General features: G+C 42.7%; 1 protein-coding gene and 2 non-coding genes across 4 annotated transcripts; all 3 read right to left on the reverse strand.

Moving 5' to 3' along the window:
- Positions 1 to 534: 534 nt before the first annotated feature.
- LOC120913632 (PPP2R1A-PPP2R2A-interacting phosphatase regulator 1-like) lies at positions 535 to 25933 on the reverse strand. Of its 2 annotated transcripts, XM_040323733.1 has the most exons (10): positions 25647 to 25931; positions 21505 to 21583; positions 19401 to 19457; positions 17118 to 17161; positions 16429 to 16483; positions 13952 to 14053; positions 10457 to 10545; positions 5105 to 5169; positions 4692 to 4785; positions 535 to 2687 (listed from the first exon to the last, which is right to left on the reverse strand). In XM_040323733.1, exons 1-10 carry the CDS (start codon positions 25736 to 25738, stop codon positions 2546 to 2548), a joined length of 819 nt encoding a protein of 272 aa, XP_040179667.1. In that variant the 5' UTR covers positions 25739 to 25931; the 3' UTR covers positions 535 to 2545. The 2 variants fall into 2 exon arrangements, with proteins under 2 accessions (XP_040179667.1, XP_040179668.1); XM_040323734.1 differs by lacking the exon at positions 13952 to 14053 and having other exon boundaries at positions 25647 to 25933.
- Positions 4909 to 5051, reverse strand: LOC120914832. The gene has a single exon (XR_005743837.1). It is a non-coding gene; the product is annotated as a small nucleolar RNA U109 (small nucleolar RNA).
- Positions 10710 to 10834, reverse strand: LOC120914833. Its single transcript, XR_005743838.1, has one exon. It is a non-coding gene; the product is annotated as a small nucleolar RNA U109 (small nucleolar RNA).
- Positions 25934 to 25960: the final 27 nt, after the last annotated feature.

Raw genomic sequence — 25960 nt, forward strand, 5'->3', positions numbered from 1 at the left:
TGTAAAGGTAGTGGTGCTATAAGCACTCATGGGGAAGGAAAGTGGCAGCATTTTACTACTTCCAGGCAAGGATAACTTTAGAAATATCACCTAATTTATCCTTAGCCAAGCTATGTATGTTAGTGCAACTAATCCAAAAAACAAACAAAAAAATGTAACGTATTGTATATTTCAAATTATAGGGGGGGGGGGGTGGCAGCTGCATTCAGTTTTTTTTTGTCATGCGTGTATCCCTTTATTTTCACCTGGTAATCATCCAGGAACATCTCCCGTCTTAGGGTGGCTACATTCTCTCTTGCACTGCATCTATGGAGGCGCAGCATAGCCACCGGAGAGGGTGGTGTTGGATGGACTAGTAGAATTAGCGACGAACAATGTAAAGCGTAACTCCAGCAAACACTAAAGAAGTTACAGAAAAAGCATTTTCCCCCTAAAGGTTTTACATAACTGAATAAAAGCTGATCATTGTAAGCACCCCCTACTACAGTTAAATAGTTTGGGCTGTTAAAAAAAAAAAAAAAAACACAGACTTGCTGGATTAGCAGGTAATAAATCTAGGTCACATTTTTTATTTTGGTAATACTTTAAACTTGATTTGCCATGAAACCAAGATTTATTAAAAATAAATAGGCTGTTTTAATTTTGTAAAATTTTACACATTTGTAAGAACATAATCATTTTTCATTCTGGAACAGGCACACCTTTGCTAGTAAAAGTTAAAAATACTAGCCAAACATGACAGACATGGCAAGGAGCAATTATTTCTCATTTGATTAGTTATCTTGTGCATCTGGCTACCTGGTCTCTAAATCCCAATACCATCCGGACTAAGGCTCGGCTCACATTGCTGCGACTTGGGATCTAACTTGTAAGACCCAAGTCGCATGACATGTCAAATTCAATGTTAGTCAATGAGAGCTGTCCTAACTAGCACTAATGAAGTCGCTCCGACTTTAGAAAAGGTACTGTTTCAAGGTGACTTCTATCAAAGGTAGTACTCAAGTGGACAGAAGGTCGCATAGCAAAGTTGCGTCGCAAGTCACAACCAAGCTTTAAAAGGGTTTGATTTACTAAAACAACACAAAATCTGGTGCAGCTCTTCATTGAAACCAGCTTAATTGAGCAAGCTGAAGATAGAAGCTGATTGACTACTATGCACAGTTGCACCAGGATTATGTACTCTCCAGTTTTATTCAATCAACCCCAAAGGCACCCGGTCACCAAAAGGGTCACTTCTAAACATAAATACAAGACAGCCTGTGAAATAAGAGTGAATACCTATCTTTCCAGTGGACCTTGTGTTGAAAAGCTACTTACTGCTCCTGGCCACTACATGTACTAGTCCCACTGGATTGGTGGAATAACTGTTTGCCCGCTCAGTGGGTTCTCTTGTGGGTCCTGTAGTGAGGTACGGAGCCAGTGGTATTAACTACAGCTTGCAGTGAGGTAGCAGATATTCTGTACACCCAAAATGTGGAATAAATGCTGCAACTGTAGAATAGCAAAGCTGCAGCCATTTTAATACACAGCCTGCTGGAAAGTCAAGTATATTCAGTCTTTTTTCCAGATTGTCCTGTGGATCTGTCTTTAAACTACACTATTGTGTGAAGAGTTGCTGCACTTTGAAAGTTGGATGGAAAACCAAACAGTTTTATCAGTTTCCTAGTTCTCAGTAACCACATGACCGAAACTATTGGAAAAGATGCACCTTCAACCAACCAATTTCTATCCTTTGGTCACCTGAAACTGGGAAACAACGAATATCGAGTGAGGAAGGTAGAAAGGAATAGAACAGCCTGCCATATGCACAGCATAAACAAACACTGCAATTTTCAGAAGATCACAGCCAGATTTATATTGCAAAAAACAACCAGCTAGACCAAGGCATCCAAACAAGTTTAAAAAAAAAAAAAAAGTTGGTTGGAATGGCCTGCAAACTACCATGGGACTAAGCATGTGTTTATACAATTACATAGATGGTAAAGTGAGAACAGTCAAAAAAAAAAAACAAAAAAAAAAGTGCCCAGAAAAAATAAAAAAAAATAAAAACACATAACATGCAGAAACATTGGAGGACATGGACAGTAACCTGACAGGACAGAACCAATTCAATTTGTCAATTTCAAATGAATGTAAAAATCTTATCAAGCGGACAAAAAAAAACACCAACGACAGTCAACGCTGGTCAAAATCTGTAACCAAGCACTTTGAGTACATTCTTAGACCATGGTTACAGACCTCACATACTTTACATTTTAAAATAAATAAACACTAAATAATAGCAAAGACAAAAAAAAAAAGTCAAAGACCTGGAAGATACAGGCAATATGTACACATACTGTACATACTATTCTGTACATAAAATATACAGCCCCCTACTTTCTTTTCTGTAACAGTCCACACAGGAAGGGGCATTTTTTATATACATAATAATTATAAAAAAAAAAAAAAAAAGTGAATACACACACAAGGACAGGGCTTGAAGAGTAGATCACTTTGCTTTGTACTCCGCCATGCAGTCTCCAAACAACCTGTGCTAGGACCTTCACTTTGGAGAAAGATCATCTAATGATATGAATGAAGAGCTGGAGTTTGAACAAGCCACAGGTGAGTCAGTCACACAACCATCTTTAGGCGTCGTGTCGGGGAAGCCAATGCTGCTGCTGCTATCAAGGTCTGAAGAAAGGCTGGAAATGGAGGAAAAGAGTTAATCAACTTGCTGTCCAGTACAACAGCTGAAGTAGCAATACTGCCTGCATTTTCTCACCATCCTATTAATACATTCCTTAGAACTCCTCATTGCCATGCTTTCCTTACCAACAAAAATGCACAAGTAGAGCTTGGCTCCAATACAGATGTGCATTATGCAAATGTTGCACCACAATGGCGAAAACCAATTATCAGCTGAGGGCATGGCATTTAGCAACAAATGTTGTCAAAAGCGTTGCATGAAAATTATGTTGTTTTTTTTTGCATATCACCATGTAGGGTGCAGATGCTAGAACAGGTTACATATGTTCCACCCTAAAAACTTGTGAAACATGCAAGATGGTCCAAACTTATCCTTTAAAAGGCATTGTAAAGTCAGAAGGTTTATCTCAATGCATGCTATTCATTAAAGCGGACCTTTAGAGCCAGTTCACATCACACCAGACGCAGTTCTATACAGTTTTGTGTGCATTTTTTCTGCACTAAAAATGCAGCAGTGTTTTCCATGTATTCCAATGGCTCTAGTTCACACCATGCAGTCAGTTTCTGGTGCAGAAACTGATCGGAAACTGACTGCATGGTGTGAACTAGAGCCATTAGAATACATGGAAAACACTGTGCATGCATTTTGTGCAGAAAAAAAAAAAAAAAAGCACATGGAACTGCATCTGGTGTGAACTGGCCCTTAGACATTTTTTCAACTTTCCATCTATTAAATCTCCTGCAATTGTTGTTTTAACTTTGGCTCGTAAAACATTTTATTTCCCGTTTGTCTGGTCATTAGCTTAGGCTTAGGACATCATGCACAGCTCTCTCTCGGGAGATTTTACCAGGAAGGGAGGGGGGGGGATGAGTCATACGAGGCCCAATGAAAGCTGCAGAATCACAGTATGTATATATTATCTGCAAAGTGGTTGGAGGGAGGCTTCAGAATGGCAAAGATGTTTTTATTACTCATAATGTAGAGCAGACTGCAGTTCCTCCAAGATAAAAAGCCTTCTCTGTGCAGCAGCCTCCCTAATATTTACCTGAGCTCCATCCCTGTCGCCCGAGAATCTCTCTCATGATTGGCTGACACAGCAGCGGTGCCAATAGCTTTCGCTGCTGTCAAAGTCAGTAAGCCAGCCAGCCAATCGAGAGATGGGGGGGTCCAGGCCGCAGCTACATGTCTGAATGGACACAGGGAGCTGTGAGTTGGCTCGGGTGCCCCTATAGCAAGCTGCTTGCTGGTGGGGGGGCACTCAACAGGAGGGATGGGCCAGGAGCACAGAAGAGGCACCCGAGAAGAGGAGGATCCGGGCTGTTCTGTGCAAATCCACGGCAACAGCAGGCAAGTATGACAGGTTTGTTATTTTTAATGGAAAAAAATAAAAAACCTTTACATTTACTTTAAAACTGGGGTAGGCAACCACGGCACTTCAACTCTGGCGAAACTACAAATCTCATACCTGTCAGTCTTGCAATGTCTCATGGACAAAACTCCAAGATGCCATTGCCGACCTCATTCTGAAAGTGCTAATAGGTAGGATCAGCAGCTCTGACGTGACAAATGTCATGTCAGAGTTTGCAGATTTCCTATTAAAAAGGCAATTTCCACATGTAACCACTCTGTGCAATACCATTGTAAGAATTGTGTTCTAAATGTTCGAGGAGTACACAAAACAACATGTCCCATGTATTGCTCAGTAATTAGCCCTCCTATTTCTTATTCTGAACTACAGAATGACTAGACTTTATGTTTTGTAAATAGGAGAGCAGGCAAAATAAATCTGTATAGGGCTGACACCACCAAGTCCACACAATGTTGTGCGTCTTAACTGCAAAACAGGTCACCTTTTGGAAATTTGCCCCGACATTGGACCTCTTGCACATAATTCTGAAATCAATCCTTTAATTTCCATGGTCCACCCCACCACTGAACTCTGGAACTGTTGCCGAGTTCCCCTCCCCAACAATACTAGATAGCTAGAATGTAATCTTACCAACTGTAATCAGATAGATGAGCAACGTCAGGGGATAGTATGGTTGTAGTTCCTTGAAACAGCCTTTTTGGATGGTTTTCAAGTTCCATTTCAACTAAAAACAAATAAAATGTAGTTAGTATTTGGTTTAAACTAGGAACAATTTAGGTTTTGGACTTGTACATAACATTTCTCAGCATGTGCTGGTCTTTCCTTTGGAATTACAGAAAGAACAAACAAATGTAGGAGTAATATACTACCGCTCAGTTTGTACTTAACAACTGGCAGCCCTGATGACTCCATATATCAGTTTGCTTTCGCATGAACTAGATACACTGATGCCCCACCAACAGGTACACCATAGTAATATCTGTCATGCATTCTGTAAGACTTGCACAAGCTAATAACATGGTTAAATCCATAATATACCTTACCTTTTCTTTTTATGGGGCCAAGTGCACTCGGGCGAATGCAGTTGATTGGGCTCTGACTCCTCCTGCTAATGAAGGGAAAAAAAACATTTGTAAACAATCTAATTAGATAACATATTGGTGCCAAGAGTTTGTCATGAACCTGACCTGGAATAAAAAGGTAATACATTTAGGCTTTAGAAAAACTAAAAAAACACACCCTTGCGAAAATAACTCATGCCCCCCCATGAAGGAAAGCTGACCCTTTTAAACACACCAGTGATGATACACAAACAACCAATTCAGACAAGGGCTAGGAAACTCAAGGCTTATAGATAGATCCTCCTGAAAATATAATGTCCGTTGACATACTAGCTAGTAAGGTTCCCTGGTATAGTGAGGTAAATACATCTCGGCTATCAAGCATAGATTAAAGGCTCCATAAGATGTCAGAGTGCCCATATTTCAATACCTATTAGCATTCAAGTGTATGAACTATGCAAAGCGTGTTATTTCCAGCGATAGTGCATGTTCCATACCTTACGCTAGTGTTTCTCAACTCTAGTCCTCAAGGCGCCCCAACAGGTCATGTTTTCAGGCTATTATTTTGCACAGGTGATTTGATCAGTTTCACTGCCTTAGTAATTACCAGTCGTTTCATCTGAGGGAAATCCTGAAAACATGACCTGTTCGGGCACCTTGAGGACTGCAGTTGAGAAACCACTGCCTTACGCAAACAGTGAAAGTCCGACTGGGACTCACATGACAAGTCGTTCCCCATGTTTTCGCAATAATAACCAATCATGTGTGAGACCTAAAGTTGCAGCAACTTCAAAGTAGTTCATATGCACTACCTTGGTCCGACTTTCATGCAACTTGAGGACCATAGAATTCAATGTTAACCTTCAAAAGTTGCATGAAACTCATACCTGAATGTTATACAGTGCAACAGTTGTCCATTATCACTGGTCAAAGCCAAAGTTGTATCCAAGTTGCACTCCAAAGTTGGCGCAACTTTGAATTTGTACAAGTGTGAATGGAGCATTACTGTACACTTATTTCATAGTCTCCATTGTGCACCCAATTCCGAGAAAGGTCGATTAACCACTTCCTTACTGGACACTTAAACCATCTTTCCTGCCCAGACCAATTTTCAGCGCTGATGCACTTTGAATGATAATTGCGCGGTCATAAAACGCTGTACCCAAAATGACATTTTTATCAGTTTTTTTCACACAAATAGAGCTTTCTTTTGGTGGTATTTAATCACTGCTGGGGTTTTTATTTTTTGCTAAAACAAAAAAAAAAAAAAAAAATGGAAAATTGTGAAAAAAAAAATCATGTTTTATAGTTTGGTATAAAATTTTGCAAACAGGTATTTTTTCTCCTACATTGATATGCGCTGACAAGGCTGCACTGGTGGGCACAGATAAGGCGGCACAGATAAGGCAGCTCTGGTGGTCACTGATGGGTGGCAGCACTGTTATTCACTGGCAGGTGGCAGAGATGAGCAGGCAGCTGCTCTCCTGCATCGGGACTGATGTCCCTCTGACAGCCACCGGTGATCGGCCATTTTTTTTCTCCTTACGCTATCAGTGTGAGGAGAAAAATAGGATTTTTAAAATCCTTTTCTCTGTCGTCCATGGACGGACACAGCTTCCTTAAATCTTGACTTGTGGGCTATGTTCCTGTTCTATAGGAGAGGACTAGGCAGAACATGTTAGGTATTAAATACATGTTACTTTAACAGAGTTGAACAGCCCCGCCCAGGGGGCGGTCCCTCCAAACATAACCCTGCGTCCTGCAGTCAGCAGCTCAGTTCGTAAAAAGCAGTACAAACTTAAAGGAGGGGTGGGTGGTGTGTCTGTAAACAAAAAAAATTCTATTTATTCTCATCTTCCATGGATGGACACAGCCTCCTTAAATCTTGACTTGTGGGACGTCCCCAAGCAGTGTCAAAAAACAAAGGGGTGGGAACAGCAATCAAACAATCTTCACCCCAAACAAACAGAGCTTCTCAACGGAGGAGTTGCAACTTTAAACAGCCGCCTGCAAAACCTTGCGGCCGAAGGAAGCATCTGAAGATGCACTCACATCAACCTTGTAAAATTTGGAAAAGGTGTGGACAGACAACCAAGTCGCCGCCTTACACACTTGTGAGACAGATGCTTGATGTCGGAAAGCCCAGGAGGCACCAATAGCCCTGATTGAATGCGCCGTGACAGAAAAGGGAGGGGCCCGCCCCTTCAAGGGGTTGTAAAGGTAAAGTTTTTTTTCCTTAATAGCTTCCTTTACCCAAGTGCAGTCCTCCTTCACTTACTCATCCTTCAATTTTGCTTTTAAAATGTCCTTCTTTCTTCTGAGAAATCCTTACTTCCTGTTCTTCTGTCTAACTACACGCAGTAATGCAAGGCTTTTCCCCTGGTGTGGAGAAAGCGAGCAGGAGGGTCAGGACGCTCTCTATTTTGCAGATAGAGAAAGGACCTGTGTGTTAGTGGGCGTCCTGACCCTCCTGCTCGCCCCCTCAAGAGGCTTTCTCCACACCAGGGAGATAGCATCGCATTACTGCGTGTAGTTACAGACAGAACAGGAAGTAAGGATTTCTCAGAAGAAATAAGGACATTTAAAAGCAAAATCGAAGGATGAGGTAAGTGAAGGAGGACTGCACTAAGGTTAAGGAAGTTATTTAGGGGTGAAAAAATGTTTCCTTTACAACCCCTTTAAGGGCGTAGGCCTGGATGACTGTCTGCCTGATCCACCAAGAAATGGTGGCCGACGAGACCGTCAGGCCCTTCTGTGGACCAGATACTCCCACAAACAGCGAGTCCCACCTCCAGAACGGAGCCATAGCAGCCAAGTACACCCGCAAGGCATGTACCACGTCTAAGGTATGCAACGCAGCCTCTTTGGGATGCGACGGCTGAGGACACAAAGAAGGAAGTACAATGTCCTCATTTAGGTGAAAAGCTGAAACCACCTTCGGAAGAAAAGGCGGCTGTGAGCGTAGCACCGCTTTATCCTTATGAAGTACCAAGTAAGGTGACCTGCAAGACAAGGCCGCCAACTCAGAAACCCGTCTGATAGATGCAATTGCCACCAGAAAGAGATAGCGTCGAGAGGAATATCTCTGGTGTTCTCAAAAGGAGGCTCCTAACGAGCCGAGAGCACCAGATTCAAATCCCATGGAGGAAGCGGTGGTCTAATTGGGGGGGGGGGGGGTGTGGGATCATATGTCGAACCTCTTGCACAAACGTACCCACCAGTGAATGGGTCGCCAAGGGTCGTTGAAAGAAAACAGCCAAGGCTGAAATCTGTCCCTTAAGGCAAGTTTCTGATCCACTCCACGCTGTAAAAACAGCAGGACCCTGGAAACTGAATATGCTTGTGGACGCCACTGCATCTCCTCGCACAAGGAGATGTAGGCCTTGCAAGTGCGATGGTAGATCTTCCGAGAGTATGACTTTCGCACCCTTAGCATGGTTGAGATGACCGAATCCGACAGACCTCGGTCCCTTAGTACCTGGCTTTCAATAGCCATGCCGTTAAAGCCAGCGACTGTAAAGCAGGATGAAGTATGGGACCTTGAGACAGAAGGTCCTCCCGCATTGGCAGCCGCCACCAGGCGCACAAGGTCGGCGTACCAGGGACGCCGGGGAAAATCTGGAGCAATAAGGATCACCGGGATTCCCTCGGTCTCCACTCTGCGGAGCAGACGAGGAAGCAACTTCAAAGGAGGAAAGGTATAAAATTTGCTGATACTGACCCCTCGGGGCCACCAACGCGTCTGCCCAGGGATCTCTGGACCTGGCCACCAACCTTGACACCTAGCGATTGAGTCGAGAAGCCAGGAGATCCACGTCCGGCGTGCCCCACCTCCGGCAAATGAGTTGAAACACCTCCGGATGCAACAATCAGTCCCCTTGATCCAGCATCTGGCGACTTAGGTAGTCCGCCTGCCAGTTTTCTCCTTACAGAATGTAAAAAGCCGAGAGAGCCGGCACGCTCCTTTCCGCCCACCGCAGGATGCGAGCGACCTCCGACGGCGCAGCTGAGCTCCTTGTTCCCACCTGATGGTTGACAGGAGAAGGAGAGGAAGATTTGAGGGAAAAATCTGTTGGTGGACAAGAAAGAAACTTGATCTTGTACCCCGAAGTGACCACCTCGCAGACCCACTGGTCGGATGGTCAGAGAGCAGGGAGGTCCACTGATCAACAAATGGCAACAAATGACTCCAGGACTGCCAACAGAGTATCCATGGGAACCGCAGGTGCATTGGCACCGGTTGCTGCCTCAGGAATGTTTGGGGGAAGAAAGGTCAGCCACTGACTCCATGTTGCCCACTGACAGCCCTTAGGGTATTCAGTTAAGATACTTCAATAAAAAAAAAACTTCCACCCTCCTATGCTGCACAGACCGAGTGGTTTACCCAAGGGACACACCACCCAGCCAGGACCTGTTCAGCACCGCTGCCCACTCTCCTTACACACACACACACACACACAGCTTGTGTCTGAGGAAACTGAGTCCAGCACTAGAGGCCAAAATCCACTCCCAAACGCCTCCGAGAAAAAGGGAGCGGACCACAAAAAAATGGCCGCCCGCAATACAGACCTGCGCCACAGCACAATGGCCGTCAATGGTAATTCCAATGATAACCATAGGCTATAGAAAAAATGCCGCTGCCAAAATGGCGCCCAAATGCCGCGATGTGGACAAGGCGGCCACGGTGGAGGCTTCCAAGAAAAAAAAAAAAAAAAAACACAGAGTGGGCCTGGACACCCCCACAGGTATGCCCCGGTCACAGCGAGACCCGCAAGGGAAGGAAGAGAAGAGGTGACAGAGGGAGAGGAAGGAGGACAGGAGAACCCCCTTCCTAGGAATGCTCAGCTGCAGGGGGCATGCAGGCTGCTCGAGAACAGGAGGACATCCATTTTTCGGCTATAGAGTGGATCTGAAGTGGCTAATATAGCCTGTAGAAAGGATTATGCAGGCCATACATGGAGCGAATTTCTTTCCTGCAACGACAGGTTGCAAAAGATAAATTTTGCCCACCAACAGTGGTGACAGGAAAATACATACCAGCTGCCATCGCATGTAAAATTCAGCAGGCTGGTTGCACCAAAGTTGATCGATCAACTTAAGTACATTCAGCCTGCACATACCGTGGTTTGAATCTTGGCCTGCTAAACTGGCTGAGAATCAAACTGTATATGGCCTGCCTTACCCCTGAAAAGCCAAATCTATGGAGCTACTGCCCATAGCAATCAAGCTATGTTTTCAGTCTGTTGGACAACATATTTAGGTTTCCCTTTCATCACATTCACAGCAAAGTACAAATAAAAGAAACAATGTAGAGTCTTAAAATATAATACTTACGTGGTAAATCGTCTTGTGGGACTAGGTATAGGGCTTGGAGGCAAGCCATTACTGCTCAAACACATTTGTAAAGAAGGCGAGAAACATTGCTGTGGGTGACAAAACAAAAGAATGTCCTTTGATCAGTACAAGCACTTATCTTTAACACCTAGGAGATTTTTTATATCAGGAGGGGTGGCAACATTGTTACAGCTTACAGTTTTCATCAACATCCTAATCTGTTAACCTGTACTAAAGAAATTCACACTTTTAGTCATGTAGGAGTATTATACTACCGCTCAGCCTGTTCTTAAAGGCCGTCAGCCCTGATAACTCCTTTGGTTTATATTGCATTCGTAAAAGTACATGTGCCCTATGGGAAAAGACCACATGATGTAGCGTCAAAACAACTAATCAACAATCGATTATTAAAATAGTTGACAACTATTTTCATAATCGATTAATCAGCCAGCCTATTAGTTGACCTGTATACAGAATGCATTGTTTGTTTACATAATCAGAAAATACAGTGCAGCACACATACAGCTCAGTACATCGTCCATACATGTGAGAAGACACAGTGCAGCACACATACAGCTCAGTACACCATCCATACATGTCAGTAAATGCCTGAGAACTTATGCAATGTTTTAAGAGCAATGCCTCATGGAACATGTAGTCCTGGGGAAGAAGTGAGCAGTTCTAAAGTCAAAAGTTTTTTTACCTTGCTATAGGGGCACTTTATATTATACTTTGCAGCTTGCTATGGGGGCACTTTGAAGGCAGGAGAGTTGGTGGGGGCACCCTAGAAGAGCAGAATCGGGGCTGCTCTGTGCAAAACCACATACCATACTTGCACAAAGTAGTAATATTTGTGGTTTAAAAAAAATAAAAAAAATAAAATGTACTTAAAAAAAAATACTCTGTGCAGGAAGATCAGCATCTGAACGCAGAGCAGACTGGAGACAATATAAAAGGCGTAATAATTACATAATTTTCTCAGCTTTTACTACTTTAATATAAAATATTTATATCTCCCTTTCACCCTTCATATCTGACTTCTAGTTATAATGCCCATATATCCTACTTCTGGTCGCAATTATTATTCTATACAAATTATTACTTTCAATGTTTCACAGTATAAATCAGCCCCTTATAGTAGCAATTGTCTCCTCTTTGTACTATAAAAAGGGCTAAATTTTAGGTTTTTGTTTAACCCCATTATGACAGATGATAAAAAAATAAAAAATAAATAAAAACACACAACATGCTGCTGCTGCTGCTACTACTACTACTACTACTACTACTACTACTACTACAGGTCTTAGGCCTGGTTCACACCTATGCGTTTTTTGCAGAAATGCACTACAGCTCATTTAACATGGTCATTGACCAAGAATTTTTCTATTCTGCTCCTTCGCATTTTCCCCATCACTGTGGTCGTAAAAAGAACGTCGATTTGACCAACACTAATGATTAGAAAAGTCGAATGAACGTTCTTAAAATTAAAATGAAGACATTGTTTTTGTATGGCCAGCATATAATATTGTACAGTGTTGTCTGAAAATCAGCAAAACAGTCTAATTTAAATTTTTCTTTAAATAAAAAATTTGATCCAAATCTGATATTTACCAGATTCAACCTCTTAGAGCCGGTTCACACAGGGATGACCTGTCAGGCGATTCAGCCGCCTGACAAGTCGCGGCCCGCTCTATTCAATGGAACCGTTCCAATAGGAGCGACGAAAGTTGCTCCGACTTAGAAAAAGGTTCCTGTACGACTTTGGGGGTGACTTACATTGACTTCAATACAGAAGTAATTTTGCAATTTGCCTCCCAAGTCGTCTTGAGATCGCCTTGCCGAGTCGCCCCCCAAAGTCGTGCCGACTGTGTGTGAACCGACTCTAATAGTATATACAGTACAGGCATACCCCACTTTTAAGTACACAGTGGGACCAGAGCATGTATGTAAAACGAAAATGTACTTAAAGTGAAACAATAACTTTTTTCACTTCTAGGGTGTAGTGGGGGGTCAGGGACTGTAGTGGGGGTGTCAGGAGCTGTAGTTGAGGTCTCAGGGGCTGTAGTGGATGTGTCAGGGGCACACTGGAACAGGGTGGGGTATGCTCTCTGAGCTTCAGCTCCTTCTACTGCGGCTGCAAAATGTCTGTACAGTACTTGTAAGGCACTTTACATACACTCATGGGTATGTCCTTACTCGCGAGTGTATGTAAAGTGAGTGTACTTAAAGCGGGGTATGCCTGTATATCTCTTCTGTCTGTTATTCTCAGAATGGATTAGAGATTTTGCTGCCTAACCATATAGTTGGTCATTTATATTTACCACTGCAGAGATATTTAAGAATTAATTGCCTCTTTATACTTTACATATTAAAGCAGACTTCCATCCATTTCTGTGTTTATTAAAAGTCAGCAGCTACAAGTTTTAACAGACACTCGCTTGTCCCACGATCCAGCGATGAGGCCACCCGAAGCCTCGCTCCTCTCCCTCTGTGCAGCGCTGGCATTGCAAGTGTGGGCACCTGGCTATGACAGCTTGTGGCCATGTAGCTGGGTGTGCACTGTGAATGCACGGGTCATGCTGCATGTTTATAAATGAGCAGGCAATCTCCTGGGACCTGTCCCAGAAGGTTGGAGGGAGGGGGACTTCCGCTCTGCGTCACGGTGCCTTGAACGGAAGTGGGAGCTAGGTACCTGTGAAAACTAGGTACCCGCTCCCCCAAAAAAATGACATGCCAAATGTGGCATGTCAGGGGGGATCACAAGTGCTTAAAGCAGAAGTTCCACTTTTGGGTGGAACTTCGCTTTAACTAAATTAGAAACTGCACTTTAAGGTTATTACCAGATCAGTTAATCGGAATAATAAAATTGGCCAACTAATTGATTGCTGGAAAGGCATTCGAATTTGCTTTTGCATATTCAGTGTTGGGAGAAATTTGTCCATGGGGTGGACCAGGAGAGCTCAATAGCTAAACCTGCAGGAATATGTCCAGGGGTTATAGATGTACCTTGAAAGAACCTTTTCATCATCTACCTTACGATGGATACTGCATTCTTCTATTTAAGAACCCTGAAGCCATCAGAATAGAATTTTCTTACTGCATAGTGTTATTACACACACATCCAGCTATTTGGTAGATTTTTTTTAACGAATGTTTGTGCGGTTACAACGATCATTTGGAACAGTCCCCCCCCCCCCTTGTACACTATACGTGCTGAGGACTTTTCATGGTTCCATGCGAAACAAACTTGTCTTCATATGCTCAAATAAAATAAATAAAAAAGTAGCAAATGTAATCTGAATACCAGAAAAAAAAAAGCAGATTATTATAAAGCAGGGAAGAGCACAATGACTTTAGGAGAACACGTAGTAACACAGGGAAAACAGATTTAATCTCGTGCCTCATTTCACTACAATAAATCACCATCAAATCTTTCCCTACTTTTTGCACTAGCCTAAACAAGACCACAAGCAGAAAAAAAAAAAAAAACACTACCTTTCCTATTCCTCTTGTAGGCGAAGGGGCTGGTGACACTGGAGCAAAGTCAACACGTTTTGGGGATGAAGGTTTATCAAGCTTGTCAATATCATTATCACTCTGTAAAAAGAAAGTGTTTTAGGCTCACAAGAAGCAGAAGAAAGATTTACTTGAGCAAATACCAAAACAATATCAACCGCAGCCTCAACAAAAAAGCTGAAACGAAAAAAAAAGTCCATATATTTGAAACCTTCACCTGGAAACGGTGGCTGCCTGTACATTGCCCCCATACTATCCCCTGAGTCACTGACCCTAAACAATCACAACTCCTGAACTATATACTTGTTGTAGGCCAGTGAATACAAAGGTGCTAAAGCCATGATCAATCAAACATCCAGGCAACGAGAGGTTCTATGTAAAATGAGCATGCCGGTTTGTTTTTGGTTGTTTTAGCATGCCAAATTAAAATGTCACTGGGAGAGGGCCTGCTTGTAGTTATAGTTTTCCTCTAGAACACAGGAGTCAAACGCAAGGCCCACGGGCCGAATCCGGCCCTCCAGGCCATTTCATGTGGCCCTCCAGGCCATTTCATGTGGCCCCCTTACCCCTCCTACAGCTGCAGGAGAGCTACAGCCTTCCTCTGGTCCTCCTCCAGACCCTTACTTTCTGCTTTCAAGCAATGCATCCAGCTTCTTCTGAGCAGCAGCATAAGGAAAGGGGGGTGCACTGTGATGTAAGGGAGAATGGGGGGGGGGGGGGGGACTCAACTTCTGATGGTGGGATGGCTCACCATCTAATGTAAGGGGAGGGCATGCGTTGGACGTCTAATCTTACAGATACAACCGGTCCTTTTGAGGACAATCATAATGCCGATGCGGCCCATGATGAAACTGAGTTTAACACCCCTGCTTTAGAACATTGTGAGAGTCCAAAAGTAAGGGGTTTTGATTATGTAAATCTCAAATTTGAGATAAGGAAAATAATCACTTGTTCGGGCGTGCGACGTGGCTCCCAAACAAAATTTCCGTCTTTTTTTTCCCCACAAATAGAGCCTTCTTTTGGTGGCATTTGATCACCTCTGAGGTTTTTAATTTTTTGCTATAATAAAATATCCCCAAAAAATAGAAAAAACAACAACTTTTTTTTCCTCAGTTTTGGCCGATACGTATTCTTCTACATTATTTTGGTAAACAAAAACGCAATAAGTGTTTATTAAATCGGTTTGCGCAAAAGTTATAGCGTCTACAAAATATGGGATAGTTTTATGGCATTTTTATTATTTCTTTTTTACTAGTAATGGCGCCAATCAGCGATTTTTATCGTGACTGGCGACATTATGGAGGACACATTGGACACTTTTGGCACCATTGTCATTTTTCCAACGATCAGTGCTACAAAAATTCACTGATTACTGTAAAAATGACACTGGCAGTAAAGGGGTTAACCTGTAGGGGGTGCTAAAGGTGTTAAGTGTGACTTAGGGAGAGCTTCTAACTGTTAGGGGGCGTGGCTTGACACATCACTGATCGCTGTTCCCGATGACAGGGAACAGACGATCAGTGATATGTCAGGGGAAGGACGGGGAGATGTTGTGTTTACACTGATGCTCCATCCTTCATCATTTCGTATTAAATTTGGGGATGGCCTTGCTGGCTGGTCGCAAATAGCAAGGTTGGGAAAGTTCAGTTCAACGCCATCCTTCCAGAAGTAAGCAGTCACATTCTGTAAATTCACACACACTCGTAAGTTTTGGACACCTCCCCATCCCTCAACACAATGTTCCAGATCTTTAACAAAAAAAAAAAAAAACAAAAAAAATTATTATATATATATATATATATATATATATATATATAGTATGAAGAGAGGCATCTTTCAAAAGGTAGGGGAGGCTCCAAAAGGTATTCAGCTGCCTGACTTTAAAGGGCCCATGCACATTGGCCTGCACAATAAAAAGCAGGGCGCTATAACTTGAAGGTGATGGTAGCAGTGTTGTGTGTGACATTTCATTCATTTCTATGCACCACAGCTCAGCTGTGGGGCGTACAAACAGGAAGTGTATGGCGCTTTTAGGTAAGCTCTGGTCTGTTGCAGAAAAACGCATACACAATGTATTTTTTCCTCCCCACACTGCTCATCTCCCAGGGGCTCTGTTGCAGCATTTTCTGTGTGTCCTTGCAGTGACTGGCATTGAACTGATGCAAGAAAACACCAGTCACCGCACTAGTGTGAATGAGCCCTAAAGGCTCTAGATTAGCTTTACTGCTATAAAGTAATAGGTTCACTTTTAATACCCAGAACAAATAAATCATTTGGGGGGGGGGGGGGGTGTAATATTCAAACATTTACTGCAGGTGTATTCCCTGGTGCATGCGTTTTAAATTACAGTAACTGATTCATCAGGAGTAACTGTCACGTTCACTGGTTTATAAGGTTTTATATTAAACTTTTTTTTAATCTGTGTGCATTAAAACAGATAATAAGCAACTACTTACCAGGCTGAAGCTTTCCTCCCAGGAAATACTCATTTGCATTGCAGTTTGCACTTCCCTGAAAACATTAAAAGTAAATTAGTGGAACTGAATCACTGTTCTATAATTAGAAAAGGCCACACAATAACCAAACAAAATATCACTAATAAAATTCAAACCTGTATAGAGCTAGAACAGACACCTTGCAGTCTAAGAAAACCATGTGTGTGCATGCCAAACCTACCTTACCAATTCTATTAAGATTAGCTTGATTAAGCCGATTACTACATGCACATCTTTCCATAGGTGTGACTCATTAAAAAAATTCTGCAAATACAGAAATAATGTTGATTCTGATAAAAATCTGTGTCCTTAACACTGCTTGAGATTTCATTGCTTGGGAAGTTATACCAGTCTTGCTAATTTTAAACCTTAACTACAGAACACATCTCCATATGTTATGGAGCCAAGGAGAGGGGGAGGGGTTGGTGCTGCTCCGCCATAGATACAGTACATTGGCGTGCTGCCACCCTAGAATGTGTTACTGGCAGGTTTCACAAGGTGAAAATTGTTGGAAAAACCCCCAAAAAATAAAACTAATGCAGCCTTGACCATCTAAGAACTTGTAAACTTCTAGATTATATTTTTGGTTTTTGCTTTAGACTCTTTTTTACACGGTAATGGGGAGGCACAGTAAATGAATATATTCTTACCTTTCACGTGCGGTCTCTCGATTCATCAGATCCACTCCCTCCTCCTTTGAAAAGACAAAATAATATTATTGATTTGTGCCTCAGAACCTTGTGGTTATAGCATACCAGCCAGACAAAGTGACCTAAACTGCCTTTCAACAATTAGTCCGATACAACAGCCCAAGAAATTGTTGTGGCGGGATAAAACTATTCAAGTCTAGCTTAAAAGGCCATAGCAAGTTGGTCTATCCTCAAAAGTGCTTGAAATGTAACTTGAGATTTTTTTTAGTTTACTGAAAAACAAATTGCTGCGTAAACAGGCCGACGCCATGAGCGGTTCAGTGTGAAAGGGCTCTAAAGTGGAATTAAACCATCTTTATTCTTTACAGCCAAGGAAACTGCTTCTGTTTGATCTGCAACTGCCATGGTGCTGCACATGGGATCAGTTATGACAGCAGCCATTTGATGGTTTGACAGTTTGGTTGAGGACGCAAGCAAATTTGACAGCTGGCAATTCCAGCGTTCCAGGAAGGTAACTTTTTTTAAAAACTGTTAAATAAGTTCCTAGCTAAAGAACATCCCTAAAATTTGAAATCCAACTGCCGTCTGTCACACTATAATTAGAATAATGCAGAGGATTAGGAAAGAAAGAACACTCATTGTTTAAGATTGCCCAGACTAGATATTCTTTACACTACAAACATCTGGTGCACTTTTGAAAAGTACAGAAGCACAAAAATGCAAAATAAGCTTTTCAAGCATTTAGCAAAAGCTCCTATCAAAAGGAAAGTTAGGTTAGAGGACTACACAGCCGTGATCGATTTCTTAGTTTTTAAAGAGCTAAATTTTTAGGACAAGCTTTCAAGGCCTATCACCTCCTTTTAAAGGTCCAAGCAGTACAGAGCTACAAAAGGTTTTAGTAAAAAATGTTCACCAATATACAACTACCATTACCCTAAGCGACTGGGGGAGGGGGGGGGGGGGACCACAACATTTTCAGGACACAAAGTCCTGAGAAAAACATCCTGCTTAAAGGGGTTGTAAAGGTAAATGTTTTTTCACCTCTAAGCATCCTATGCATTAAGGTGAAAAAACATCCGACAATACCGCCCCTGCCCCCCCCCGCGTTAGTTACCGTATACTTACCTGACCCCTCGAAAGTCCCACGCTCGTCCCCGACATCCTCTTCGCTGCTCAGCCTGGCCGTTGATCGACTACACTGGATGGATTGAAAGCAGCGCAACCATAGGCTTTCATAATTTGGCCCCAACAAGCATGCTTTACTGCATATACAGAATGATTTTACAGTTGTGGGTTTAGTCACACTTTAGGCTAGGTTCACACTGCTGCGAATTCAAAATCGCGGTAAAACAGCGATTTTGCGGCTGCGATTTAAGAGACATCTGTGCAGGGTTCAATGTAAATCGCAGCCCGAAATCGCAAAAAGTAGTACAGGAACTACTTTTTGAAATCGGTGCAGCGCCGCAGATGCGGCATCGCACCGATTAGGACAGTGCCATTGCCGACAATTGCCGCCGATTTGAGATGCGATTTGACATGTGAAATCGTACCAAATCGTACCCAGTGTGAACCTGGGCTCAAGGCCATTTTCACCAGTTGATCTGGCCAGTAGCACACCGATTTACTAAAACTCTGGTGCAGCTTCTGTATAGAAACCAATCAGATTCCAGGTTTGTTGGCTACCATGCACAGCTGCACAGATTTTACACTCTCCAGTTTCAGGAAAAGTACCCCTTTTTGTCTTTGAGTGACTCCACTCTGGATGAAGGAGCCACCTTTGAACATCAGCATTGACTCCACTGTGTGGAAAGTAGTGTTAAATGCACTAGCTGATTTAGATGGACTGGACTAACAAATTAAAGCCAAACTCCAGCCCACACATTTTAAGCAGTTACAGCAACAATTTTTTACAGAATTGTATAGGGGCCGATTGTTGCAAGTACCTCTGTCAGTGTTAAATGGTTTGTTCCAAGTCGAACACTTTTGCTAAACAGCTTGGTCTGTTATAAATCAGACTTACTGGCAGAAACAAAGAATGCAGCCACCACATCTAAAATTGGTAGGCTACAATATAATCATTATTTTTTTTGGCTTCAAGTTAAGAACGGCTACAAAATGCAGAGCGCGCACGCACACACTGGAAACTGCATGAAGTCACCATAAATCTGTTAATCAATGTTTATTTAATATTAACATTGATATGACATTAGTATTCCTCCTATCATGTCTGTGTGCACACCAATACTGTAAAACAAAGTAAACGTATAGATCAAAAATTCCTACCCTTTTCAGCTGATAAAGTCTGCTGCTTGGTATTCGCACAGGGGAGGAAGATGGTACCTGTACAGAAAAGATGTACATGGTTAGTTGCATGCAAAATGAAAGTACTAATGAGAACATGTAATAAAGTGATGGCTGCAGTGTTAAAGAGAACCTATACTTGCTTGCACTACCTTTCTGATGTACTCAAGAGATACTGAGTCTACAGAATCTGTCAGATTCCTGGTCCCCGTCTGCATTCTGCGGGTCTCCAGCAAACTCCTATGACACTACAGGATACAGTAGTAATGCAGGGGCCAGCGAATGGAAGCACAGCCAAACAACAGATATCCAATACACCCATAAGTGTGCCAGATGCATAAGTATCGAGGGTTGCACAGATACTTTTTGTTTTAACCGGGAAGTACGAGCACAGATACTTGTACACAAGTACTCACCGATACCTTTGCAATTACAAAATTAATGGGCTCAAATCGCACATGATTTAAACAGGAATGAGGTGCAATTCCTGTCTGAATTGCATGCCATTTCCTGCACCGGTCCTGTGTGAACCCAGGTTTGTCATATTGAGTTCAGCCTAAGTTCACACAGAAGCAGCGCAGAAACCTGCATGCGATTCAACAGGAAAAAAAATAAAAAATAAATAAAAAATAAATCGCACCACATTCCTGTTTAAATCACATGCCTTTTTTAGCAGTTTGATTTGAGCCCATTCATTTTGTAAAGGCTTGAACTGCACCGCAAAAGGTATCGGTTTTAGATATCGAGCCATTTGCACGAGTAGATTACCTGTGCAAAATGCCTAGTATCGGTGCAACTCTATAAGCATCTTGAGGTTATGTATTTCTTAAACACACTGGAAACAAGCAAAAGTTAGCAGTTGGCCAAGTATGCATTAAAATACTTTAGTTTTGTTAGTGGTGGCTGGGTCCCTTTAAAAACGAATGAACTCAATACTACGCTCCATAAAGTGACATTCATGGAAAGTTTTCTCAACATACAGATCCCCTGATATGACTAACCATGCTCAGTTACATTTTTTTCCTTATATATAAATCTAAAAGATAAAGGTTAAATGCAACATGTAGACCGAGTTGACTCTGCATTTAAGATGCCGCATTTGAAAACATTAATGAAATGTGAAAGATGTTACGCCGTGAGAATCGTGATCTTTATTCCAAGCAAAAAAAATTGTGATTCCCATTTTAGCCAGAATTGTGCAGCTCTAGTGTTAGCCACAAATTGTACTGCTCCAAACCTGCACAGCACAATTGAAAATAGAATCTAAAAAAGTAAAGTAATAATTTTTTTCTAAAAGTGCCGACAGGTAGGCTTTTTTTTTTTTTTTTTTTTTTTTTTTAGGAGATAAGAGACTATATAGCTTTTCTTTCACACTTTACTCCCCATCACCACTTTGTTCTGCACGTGTACACAGAGTTGTGCATGAACAGAGGTTACAACATCTGAAACCAGATAATCAAGATGCTGAAACCAGAAAAGGACCAGGAAAAGTTTGAAGCAGAGACCGAGGAAAGCGCTGACAAACTTTGAAATTTGTCTGGTGGTTTAGTTCCCTTTAAAGGAACACTAAAGGTTCATTTTTTATTAGATCAATTGATTGCTGTAAGCAAGAGCATTTAAATATCACTTACCTCGTTTTTCCTTTTGACCTCCAAAATACATGAATCCAGGCTTGAAAATGCCATTTCCTGTCTCTCCTCTTCTTGCTTTCCACCAGCATCTGAGAAGTTTTGCATGGTGGAAAGCAGAATGTGCTCACCCCCTCCCTATGACTACAGCCCTGTGTGAAGATGCTCTCTTATCCCTCACAGGCATGGAGGCTAAGCCTAATGGGAACTGTAGTTCCCATTAGGTCGTGATGTAGCAAGAATGAATGCGCACCGCACACCAGGAAGTCAGTGAGAATAATGATTCAGAAGTGACGGAGGTGAATAAAACGGCTCAATTTCAACAGGTATCAAACTAGTTATAATGCAAAACATTACTTTTTACTTTATCAGCTCCTGTCAGACTTTAGTTTAAGAGGAAAATATTTTTGTCTTTACAACCCCTTTAAATGATCTTCTGGGTCCCCGTGTACACTTACCAGGTTCTGGCGGTTCACCACAGTGGTGCTGTTTCTGCGTGCCCTTACTGCATAGGTTTGGAACACTGGTGAGTGATCGCTGCAAACAATGAACAAGCAGCAGTTAGAAAATAATGTTATATTTATCAACAGTACATAGGTCACTAAAATCAGACACAGAAGACATTTGAAGGAATCCTGTACTAAGAAAAATACAGGGGGTGGCATTGTCAAGCTTTAAAAAAAGCTAGTCGTCTCTGGAGCTGTAATGCACGGTAACCAATCAGCTTCTAACTTCAGCTCGTTCAAATAAAGTGGTTGTAAAGTCAGAAGTTTTTTTTTTTTTTTTTTATCTTAATTTCTTAAAAAGAGGAGGTCCGATTTAAAAAAAAAAAAAAAAAAAAATTAAAGTCAGCAGCTACTAACACTGTAGCTGCTGACTTAATAAGGACACTTACCTGTCCAGGGTGTCCATGATGACAGCAGCCGAAGCCGAGCAATCGCTCGGGTCTCGGCTGCTCCGCCGCCATCCTCGGTGAGGGGATCAGGAAGAGAAGTCTTGCGGCTTCACCTCCTGATTCCCTACTGCGCATGCGTGAGCCGTGCGGCATGACGTGAATGGGCGATGTCTCCTGGGACACACACAAGGTCCCAGAAGACACCGCTCCCCCATTTCCCAAGAGGCAGCGCGAGGAAGAGAAGAAAGAAGACAGACCGCGGACCAGGAAGTGGCAGATTAGGACTGCCTATCAACAGGCACTTCAGGTATGTTTTTTTAATTTTTTTGCAGCATTTATTTTTTTCTTGGTGGAGCTCCGCTTTAAGATAAAAAAACTTCTGTGTGCAGCAGCCCCCACAATACTTATCTGAGCTCCATTCCAATCCAGCGATGTTGCACGAGAGACTGTAGTCCGGATTCTCCCTGCTCATTGGCTGAGACAGCAGCAAAGCACCATTTGCTCCCACCGCTGTCGATCAAAGTCAGCGAGCCAATGAGGAGAGACACACGGAGCTGCGGCTCGTCTTGGGTACCCTCATAGCAAGCGGTTTGACGTGGGGTTACTCAACAGGAGGGCAGGGCCAGGAGTGCCCAAGGTGGACCCGAGAAGAGGAGGATCTGGACAGCTCTGTGCAAAACTACTGCACAGAGCAGGCAAGAATAACATGTTTGTTATTTTTAAGAGAGAAAAAAAATAAGACTTTAAAAGCAAAAGTAAAGTCTGCTATAATTTTTGTTTTCTTTTTTAAAGCCCGCCAGGTGGATTATGCCATAATGCACAGCATATTAGAACAGTATGGCAGACCTACCCAACGACGACGCGAAAAAATAGAGCACGTTCTAAATTTTTAATGGCCATTTTTCACGTTGAGAAAAATGCTCTGGAGCCTACACACGATTGTTTTTAATGACAAATTTTGGCATTTTTCACGTCATGAAAAACAGTCATGTGTACGCGGCATTAGTGTACTGCATAGACCAAGAAAGGGGTAGACCACAGAAACCTTGTCCTGAAATACAGAGGCTCAGTGCAGGTAAGCGGCAAAAAAATTATCAAAAAGCCAAGTTCATCTTTTAAAGCAAATGCATTTTTTTTGCAGGTAAAAGTTCCTTTATTTATTTTTTTCCTAAGTAGCCTGCAGAACATTGCACCCGCAATCAGCAGATCTTGTGTGCAAACTCAGGCTCCTGCAGAATCTCAGGATAGCAGTCTGCCTGTGCATCTTATCGGCAGTTACCTGAGTAAGAAGAATCAATGAACTACCAGAGGAAACTGAATAAATGGCACAACCGTGTGGGGGCGGAGCCCCAAATTGCCACGCTGTGTTCAAATTGTGACAACAGGTGCAGAGAGAGGATCCCCCCTCCACTGACACACTGGGGGATAGGGGAGTGCCAAGCTGGGTGTAGATGCTGGAAAATGTTACATTTTACACCCTAAAAAACGATGAACGTGTAACATGTTCCAAAGGTGTTCATCCTTTAAAACTGGAGTAGGCAACCTTGGGCACTTCAACTCTGGTGAACCTACAAGTCTAATCATACCTGTCAGTCTTACAATGTCTCATGGGACAACAACTAAAGCGTGCCCATTTAAAGGGGTTGTAAAGGTTCATTTTCTAAATAGGTTCCTTTAAGCTAGTGCATTGTTGGTTCACTTACCTTTTCCTTCTATTTCCCTTCGAAAAAATTGTTTTCTTTGTCTGAATTTCCCACTTCCTGTTTCTCCTCAGTAAGCTTGCCCCCATCATTCGAGTCGTTCTGGCTGGGGGTTAGTCAGCCAGAACATCTTACTGAGGAGGAACAGGAAGTGAGAAATTCAGACAAGGAAAACAAACATTTAGAAGGGAACCTGAAGAAAAAGTTAAGTGAACCAACAATGCACTAGCTTAAAGCGGTTGTAAAACCGCATAAACTTTTTTTTTTTTTTTTTTTAAACCTGCAAGGCAAAAGGCATAATCGGCTAGTATGCACCGCATACTAGCCGATTATGAAATACTTACCTCGGAACGAGGTGAACACCACTTACCTGGTCCACGCCGAGCAGGATGTCATCTTGCTCCGGCGTGTCTACCGGGTATCGCCGCTCCAGCGCTGCGATTGGCTGGAGCGGCGATGACGTCACTCCCGCGCGTGAGATTTAAAATCGGCAGGGTCCGGCGGATGCCGGTCCTATCGCCGTGGATTTCCCCCTGCGCATGCGCCGCCCGCATTGCGAGGGGAATATCTCCTAAACCGTGCAGGTTTAGGAGATATTCTCCTTACCTACAGGTAAGCCTTATTATAGGCTTACCTGCAGGTAAAAGTCAAAATAGTGGGTTTACAACCACTTTAAAGGAACCTATTTAGGCTAGGTTTACATCTATGCTTTTAGGGTGTATGCTGAAGAGAGAAAAAATAAATAAATCTATTTACCATTAATACAATCCATTTAACACAATTTTCTATGGGTCCCATTCGCATCTTTTTTTTTTTTTTAAACACGCAGGATTGTGCATTTTTGCCTCCACAGACTTCAATGAAATTGCATCAACGCATGTACATGCATTTAGGGTAGGGATTTGTGTTTAGCAACCAGTCTACTCCTACAAAAAAAAAAAAAAAAAAAAAAAACACATAAAAATAAAAAAAAACGGCTGCAAAAAAACACATTAAGCACACCACACAGATGTGAACCCAGCCTAAGGCCCTGTTAACACGCTAGAATGCACCTTCACAGCGCATGAAAACTAGTACTGTCCAAACACTGACGCTGTATTCATATCTGGGCAGTTTGAATTGCGGGCAGATTTGCCACCATTTCAAAGTGCCTAGGTGTGAATGGCAAATCGCAGAAAGCACATTTGAGAGGCCATTCGTTTGAATGGCACCTAAAATCGCAGTGCGGTTCTTCTGCGATAAATCGCACTGCAATCACGTAAATATTGTTGCCCAAAAAAAAAAAAACACTAGGCGCTGTGAGATCCCGGAAAATCTGCCAGCGATTGAAAATGCTGAGATGTGAATGCAGCCTAAACGTTTACATCTGTACACTTTTTAAAAGTCCTGCAACACCTGCCGTACCCTGATTGAAATATATAAAAAAAATAACGCACCTTCCATTGAAATCTATGAGGACGCCCCAAAAAACACATTGCACATTAAGTTCACCTTTTGAGTCACCTGTAAATTTTCCCTAGGGGACAATTTCATGGAAAACACATTATGTGCTGCATTTAGTTTTAAAGCATAAAAAACGACAGTAAAAATGCAATGTGTTTTTCATAAAATGCACATTTTCCAGGACCCACCATCACTCCTTGTCCACCAATCAGATCTCCTTCTGTCCAGTAATACACCAAGCCATGAGGATAGGAATGGAAGGTCACAATTACATGAAACAATCCAAAACAAAGCCAATCTCTGGGATCCTTCCAGGGACAAACCTCCAGGATCTGGGAAGTCCGGAAGACAATGGCCAGCAGCCCTATATTAGAAGATATTCAGCAGGACAGGCTCTGAAGAACTACAAATACCAGCAGGCACTATGTATGCTGAGTTCTGCAGCTCCTTCCCTGCTGGAAATCCACAGGTTGTCTCCATCCTGAACAAATCACCCAGTCACCCGATTTTTGATACGCCATACAATACACAGCCCCCCCTCCACCGGCACCCCCAGCCTCACCTGAGCCCGTTAATATGGGGGGCACTATTGGACCTCCTCAGGCTACCATCGCTGGGGATCTCCACGTCCAGCTCCATTTTCTCCTGAGCCATGATGGCAGCAGCGATCCTCCTCCCTCCCCAGTACAAGGCCTCAGCAGACAAGCTCCGAGCTCAGGGCTCCATACCACAACCAGGGAAGACGATTGGCGCTCTCCTGTCGCCCTCTGCACTGTGTGAGGCCGAGGAAGCCCCGGCTCAGGCCCAGGCCAAGCTCTCCAGCCCTCCCTATGCCGAGACTGAGCAGCGGCCTAGCACGCATGCGCACAGCTGGTG

Source organism: Rana temporaria, chromosome 9, assembly GCF_905171775.1.
Source record: "Rana temporaria chromosome 9, aRanTem1.1, whole genome shotgun sequence".
Classification (NCBI taxonomy): Eukaryota; Metazoa; Chordata; class Amphibia; order Anura; family Ranidae; genus Rana; species Rana temporaria.

Excerpts from the sequence above, each read along its gene's own strand:
- LOC120913632 (XM_040323733.1), bottom strand. The coding sequence starts at position 25,738 with ATGGCTCAGGAGAAAATGGAGCTGGACGTGGAGATCCCCAGCGATGGT. Across the intron at positions 19,458-21,504 it reads TGGTGAACCGCCAGAACCTG|GTACCATCTTCCTCCCCTGT; the intron begins GTAAGTGTACAC and ends TTTTCTGTACAG. Across the intron at positions 17,162-19,400 it reads GACTTTATCAGCTGAAAAGG|GAGGAGGGAGTGGATCTGAT; the intron begins GTAGGAATTTTT and ends GTCTTTTCAAAG.